This window comes from Triticum urartu, chromosome 3 (assembly GCF_003073215.2).
Source record: "Triticum urartu cultivar G1812 chromosome 3, Tu2.1, whole genome shotgun sequence".
In the NCBI taxonomy this organism is placed as follows: domain Eukaryota; kingdom Viridiplantae; phylum Streptophyta; class Magnoliopsida; order Poales; family Poaceae; genus Triticum; species Triticum urartu.
The window spans coordinates 84,405,579-84,412,297 of NC_053024.1; the positions used below are offsets into that span (position 1 = coordinate 84,405,579).

Sequence of the window (6,719 nt, forward strand, 5' to 3'; positions counted from 1 at the left end):
TGCCCATCCATCCACTCGTCCACATGTAAGTTTTCGCAAGAGAAGCAAAAAAATCCGTCAACATGTAGACAAACGCAAGAAAAAATCTGCTCCAGTTGTGGCAGATACGGGGCCTGAGCCGAGCGACTGCAACTCCTCGCTCGTCGTTGCCGTCTCCCTGAAATTGTGGCGGTCAGACCACGCCGGCGTGGGCCGCGGACGCAAAAATCCAAGCCGAGGCGCGCGGACCAGAGTCGCCGGGGTTAAGCTTGTGGTGGACTGGTGGGGTCAACTCGCTCCACATCTTTTTTGTGAAGGTGGCTCGTTTACTTCCGTACCTGTCCACACACCGTCGCTGTAGAAACGATGAGATGGCAAGCTATGAGATGCCACGGCGCCGCAGCGGCAATGTGAGCCAGTGAACATCACGGGGTAGATCCAAAACGTACACAGCAACATAGATGGAGCTCGGAAGATTTTTAGGCCGTGCATATATGTGCCGTGGGTCCGGAGCCAAGCGTGTGTGTGTGGAGAGATCGAGCGAGGCGGAGGTGGTGCGTGTACGCGTGTGGCACGTACGAAATACTCCTTATACCGAGCCGAAAACAGAACAGAAAGAAAAAAAAACCGCACCGGGCGCGCGTACAGACGACAGAGGGACAACGAAACGCAGTAAAATATAGAGGCGCTGCCTCCTTTCCTGCGGCGGGAATAAAACGGAGCACCACCGCCACCTCCACCCCCACTCTCCAACCCGTCTCCCTCCTCCGCCGCTCGCCCGAATAAAACCCCCAGGCCGGCATTGACGCATCGCCAATCCGCTATTGCCAGCCACAGTTGAGCCAGAGGCGTACGTACACCTCGGGCAAGCAGGGCAGCTCAGCTTCTACCTCCCGGAAGACATTATCAAGGAGTCCTTCGTCTTCCTCCGTCCGGTCCCATCCAACGTGCATGTGAGTTCCTCCTCCTCCTCCTCCTCCTCCTCCCCCTCTCTGTCCGCTTCCTTGCTCCCACGATCATCATCCATGCACGAACACCATAAGCTCGCTAGCATCCTAGCTCCTGGCCGCGCCGAATCTCCTCTCCTTTTTCTCATACAACACACTAGAACCCTAACCAAATCAGTGCATAAACCACAAGGAGCGCCATCCCTTTCCCGCATATATTCGGGGCCAAATACCGTTTTCCCCGGATCGGTTCGGCTGTCGACCGGGGAGAGGCCGCAAACGAGCGCAGACCGAATAGTATAATACGCAACAGTGGCGGTTGGGTAGCAAGCAGCGCATTCGGTTCTGCCTTCCGTGGTCGGGAGCGCAAGCCACAGAGATGCGTTCCGTGCCCGCCAATCCCTCCCTCATCCCTCCGATTCCTTCTTCTTCCTACAGCAGCCGGGTTAGGTAACCCGAGGTAGAATCCGATTCTCTACCGCGACGTTCAGCTCCGGCCGGCCGTACGTGGATCTAATCAAGGTGCGTCGTCAACGGTGCTTTTCTCACCCTCTCTGATTAAGATTCCAAGCGCGGTCTCCAGCGGTAAGATTCCAATGCTTTTCCCATTTAGCGGCCGGGATAAATGAGAATCTCAAACTTCATTAGCAGATAGATGAGCAGTGGGAATCCCTGTGTTCATTAGCAGATAGATGAGCAGCATGGAAATATCTAGCGGCAAGCTTCGAAAAGGTTCTCCATATCATTCAGAGAATATGTGCAAGCAAAAAGGAAAGGATGGGATTATTGCTTGAAAAGAAGATCCTTCCTTTGCACAGAATTTACAAGTTAATTACTACCTAGTAACCTAGTTTGTACTTAACACAAAAAGGACTATGCATGGTTGCTTACCACCAGCGGCAACTTGGCCGCACGACAGAAAAGAGGAGGAGGACAGGACTAAGCAAAGAAAGCCCTAAGCAATCCTCCAAGCCAAACTACATATTTTGGGTATTGTTATTATTGTGCTGGTGTTCTCTGGGAGGGCATGGCAAAACAAATATTTTTTATAGCAATTTATTTGGTCGCCAGGATGGCAAATTCCTTCAGGAAGCACGGCCAAATCCTGGCCAAAACTAAACTGGGCGGGTTTGCCATCCTCGCTAAAGAAAACTGTCATCCGTGGACAACATAAAATTGCTGTGCAAATCGTTCGCAATTGCCATGCTTCCCAGCAAACGCTCGCTTGCTAAACCGGTCCGTGATTTTTAACATAGGTTATGTATTGCTCTAAGCGTAATTAATTAGCGGCAATATTTGTTCCTGATGGAGGAATTCAACCTCTCTCTCTTTCCTTTTCCCTTCATCCAATCTCTTTGCCATTTGTACGCTTTGCCTTTGCGGCTTTGCTCTTTTGTTTTTCCATTCCACAGACATACACATCGGCCGGCCGTCCAAAGCTCCACATGACAGGCACAGAGAGAAAGAGAGAGCCATGTGCGACTGTGCATCCTGCTCAATCCTATGACTACTCATGCATTGAGCTTTCTCTCTTTACTTACCTTACCTCCATCTGTAACCCTAATCTTCCTTTAAAGGCAAGCGTTGCTGCTACACATAAACGCATACATGTAGTAACATGCATCTTCTCTCTGGTCACTGTCACTCCACTCACGCCTTGCTTTCCCTTTTTAATCATCCAGATCAAATTGGATACCACTCTATGTAAGTATGCATGCAGCTTTGGCACAAAACCTTTGATGATTCAGCACAGCAGCAGTCGTTCAACACAACACACAATCCTAGCCGTTGAAAGGGAAACGAGTAAGCAGTCAAAATTAATTAGCAAGCCGTTTTGTTTGGCCACAAAATTACTCAGGTGGTAGTAGTTATTACTCCCTTTGTAAAGAAATATAAAAGTGTTTAGTTCACTACTTTAGTAATCTAAACGCTCTTATATTTCTTTACGGAGGGAGTAGTTTTTTTAACCGAGTAGCCGTAGTTTGCTTAGTCGTTAGTCATGTGGGGTCGATAAAAATATAGGTGGTCAACCGGGGTCAAACTCGGGAGTGATGGCAGGCACAAGTAAATCATATTTCTGTCCAAGCAGAGCGGCTTAGAACGGTCCTAATTCGGCCATAAAAAAGCATGCCCGGGACGTCACTCCGTTGAGAGGGAGTAAAAAAGTAGCACATCGTTTTCGCTCACGAGCTAAGCTAGCCGATCCGCGCGCCTATATTCATAGGCGATCCACGGAAGCGTACGCCACGGACGATCTCGTGACCCTGCTCGTTCATGTCCGCAGGAAACCCGGCACAGCTACAGCAGCACTCGTCCGTTGGCGCTCCTTCTTGCCATCAAGCGGTCCACCGATGACGCTTGACGGCGGCTTGCCAGTCACCACCGGAGGCGCCGGCGTGCCCATGGCCGCGGAGAGGGGCGGCGGCGGCGCCCGCGTGGCGCCGGAGGTGGTGGTGGAGCGGGATGCCGCCGTGGCGACCCCTGCGATGGAGAGGGACGGCGGCGTGGGTGCCGGCGTGGCGCCGACTGAGGCGGCAGAGAGCGACGGCGGCGGCGGGAGGAGCTGCGGGGAGCAGTGCGTGATCCGGGTGGCGGAGGAGTGGTGCTGCGCGCGGTGCGTGTGCGTGGGGCCGAACCCGATGATGGCGCGGTACGTGTACGCGCTCATCTTCCTGGTGACCAACCTGCTGGCGTGGACGGTGCGCGACTACGGCCACTCGGCGCTGGGCGAGCTCCGGCGGCTCAGGGGCTGCCAGGGCGCGCGCTACTGCCTGGGCGCCGAGGGCGTGCTGCGCATCAGCCTCGGCTGCTTCCTCTTCTTCTTCGTCATGTTCCTGTCCACCATGAAGACGCGCAAGGTGCACGACTGCCGCAACTCGTGGCACTCCGAGTGGTGGCCCGTCAAGATCGCGCTCTGGATGGCCCTCACCGCCGTCCCCTTCTTCGCGCCCTCGCCGCTCATCCAGCTCTACGGTCAGTCCCAACTCCCAAACCATCTCCCAAGCAGAAAATTTTAACTTCCTGCTGCTAATCATCTTGCCGTTGCTGATCGATCGACGTTGGGGTTTGTTTTTGTCCGGATTTTCTCAGGGAAGGTGGCGCATTTCGGAGCAGGGTAAGCTACTTACATCTCATGATCTCGCCTCCTTTTAGCAGACATTGATCGCCTTGTTCTTGAGTCACGTTCTTGGAGCATGTGACTGATCAGCTTGCCTCCGGGGTGAATTGAACTGCAGGGCGTTCCTCGTGATCCAGCTCATCAGCGTGACCAGGTTCATCACGTGGCTCAACGACTGCTGCCGATCGGAGCTCAACCTCAAGAGATGGTGCGTGGCGCCACTACCTTTTCCTCCTCTGTCTGTCTGAGTCTGGCCAAGTTGTTGTGTACAATGGAAATCTGACGAACAACTGGGGATGGATGGGTGTTGCAGCCACATGCAGGTGCTGGTGGTGTCGATCGTGACGTACGTGGGGTCCATCCTGGGGATCGTGCTCATGTACGTCTGGTACGCGCCCACGTCCGCCTGCAAGCTCAACATCCTCTTCATCACCGTCACCCTCGCGCTCGTGCAGATCATGACTTTCGTCTCCGTCAACTCCAAGGTGCTTACTTAGTCAGGCTGAATTAATGGCGTCGTCTCGGTTCTATGGTTGGTCTCGAAAGAAATTGTGTTCTGATCTGCTGGTGAAATGATCAGGTGAAGGCGGGGTACCTGGCACCGGGGCTGATGGGGATATACATCGTGTTCCTCTGCTGGTCCGCGATCAGAAGGTGAGACAGAGAGATGAATTCAGACCTGTCTGTCCAACATCGTGTTATAAATTCATTTCTCGACACGGGAGTTGCTTGCTTACATCTTGTTTGCATGGTGAAATTTACAGTGAGCCGCACACGGAGATGTGCAACAGGAAAGCAGCGGTCGCGACGAGCGCAGACTGGCTCAACATCGCGGTAAGAACACAGTCTCTCTTCAGTGATATACTACTGCTAATTCAGTACTACAAATTTAGAAGAGGAGGCAAACATGCCATCAGTTAATTTAGTTGCTGTGCTTGCTAGTCTTGTCTGAAAAATAGGTGCTAACCATGTATGCACTGTTGGCAGAGCTTCGTGATCGCGGTGATCGTGGTCGTGGCGGCCACCTTCTCGACGGGGATAGACTCAAAGTGTATCCAGTTCAAGAGCGCCGAGACGGAGTCCGAGGACGACGACATCCCCTACGGGTTCGGCTTCTTCCACTTCGTGTTCGCCATGGGCGCCATGTACTTCGCCATGCTCTTCATCGGCTGGAACGCGCATCAGGAAATGGAGAAGTAAGTTTCAGACAAGGAAGAAACACTCTGTCAGACTGAACTGACTGACTGCACTCTTGGATCACCAGATGTTCCTGATCTGAGAACACTGATTGATTAACGCGTTGTCTGATTTCATCCTCAGGTGGACGATTGACGTCGGGTGGGCGAGCACGTGGGTGCGCGTCGGCAACGAGTGGCTAGCGGCGATCACGTACAGTAAGTGTGAACGCCATTGCTGAGCTGAAATTTCTTCTGCAGACTGTTCATAATTTGTTTGTGTGCATCTACTGACGGATGGACAATTTGCTCACCTTGCAGTATGGATGATCGTCGCTCCGATCGTGTGGAAGCGGAGGCAGGTGGGGTCGTCGTCCGCGTGTGCGTGAGCGAACGTTTTATTCTCGCTCGTGCTAATTACCTACTGAAGAACAGCTAATCTACAAGAAAGAAAAGAGAGAAGTAGGGAGCTTGCTTGACTTGACGCTACTTCACTTCCACGACGCATGGACGGATGATGATGATGATGACGACGATGACGATGATCAAGAAGTGTTGGTCGGTCGCTCGTTTTTTGCCCAAGTTGGAGGTAAAAGAGAGGGGGAGAGAAAGGAAAGAGCCGAACGTGTTCCTCTTTGTATATAAAAGGCCAATTTTGCTTTCTGGCCGTTGCAGATAAAAACTAATTCTTTTGGAGTTGAGTTGATTGTATATTCTCACTCCGAAAAAAGAAAAATTACCAAGGAAATAACTTTCAAATTCCTTGTGGGGTGCCGAAATGTTTGCGCCTGGAAGTTTCAGGTCAAAATTCTTGAAATGTTTGATAACAAAATGTTGCAATAGTTTCGATGTCTCGACAAGCACATAAATATGTGAAAATCACTGCTTAAGAGGTACCCTTAGACTCTTTTCTCCCTTCTCCCTGTTCTCTCTCCATCTCCTTCCCTTGAGCGTCGCCCTCGTCCTCCCGGCTCCCCATCTTTCCTTCTCCGGCGGCCTTGCCGGTCGGAGTAGGGATGGGTGGGGAGGCCGGATCTCTCCTGTTTATAGTAGACTAGCAAATATGTCCATGCGTTGCAACGGAAGAAGAAAAATATATCACATGCTAGCAGATGTTGTCCATCATGCTTTTGTATCCGCTTGATACTACATTTTGAGTCAATAAAAATGCCTTTATCGAAAAGATGTACCAGTGTATTGCTACGGTTTGATTTTTCTTTTATTTTTAGGCCATGGAGAATTTTGCTAAGCCTAGTCTTTATATGGAGACGTCGTCTCGGCATAGGTGCTCCCCGACGAAAGTCCTGCTCGACTACGGTTTGGATTGATGGCAAATGACGCCTTCAGGTATGATTTTCCTTGTTGGAGGTGCCATCGAGGGGGCCGACACCTCTCCCTGCTCCATGTTCTTGTCTCCCGATGAAAACCATGTGTAATGGTGGCGCCTGTGGTGTCATTACTTTGTTGGAAGCATTGCCTTGGAGTCAACTCTGGTGTTGG

General features: G+C 51.7%; 1 protein-coding gene across 1 annotated transcript; it reads left to right on the top strand.

The window, feature by feature from the left end:
* Positions 1-686: 686 nt before the first annotated feature.
* Positions 687-5,981, top strand: LOC125543007 (probable serine incorporator). The gene is made up of 10 exons (XM_048706252.1): positions 687-932; positions 3,211-3,899; positions 4,017-4,041; positions 4,163-4,252; positions 4,358-4,529; positions 4,625-4,698; positions 4,809-4,878; positions 5,032-5,240; positions 5,365-5,438; positions 5,541-5,981. Coding segments are annotated over exons 1-10 (1,473 nt in total). The 5' UTR covers positions 687-930; the 3' UTR covers positions 5,609-5,981.
* Positions 5,982-6,719: the final 738 nt, after the last annotated feature.

Coding starts and splice junctions, on each gene's coding strand:
- LOC125543007 (XM_048706252.1), top strand. Junction 4,879..5,031: donor CAGACTGGCTCAACATCGCG/GTAAGAACACAG, acceptor CACTGTTGGCAG/AGCTTCGTGATCGCGGTGAT. Junction 5,439..5,540: donor GCTAGCGGCGATCACGTACA/GTAAGTGTGAAC, acceptor CTCACCTTGCAG/TATGGATGATCGTCGCTCCG.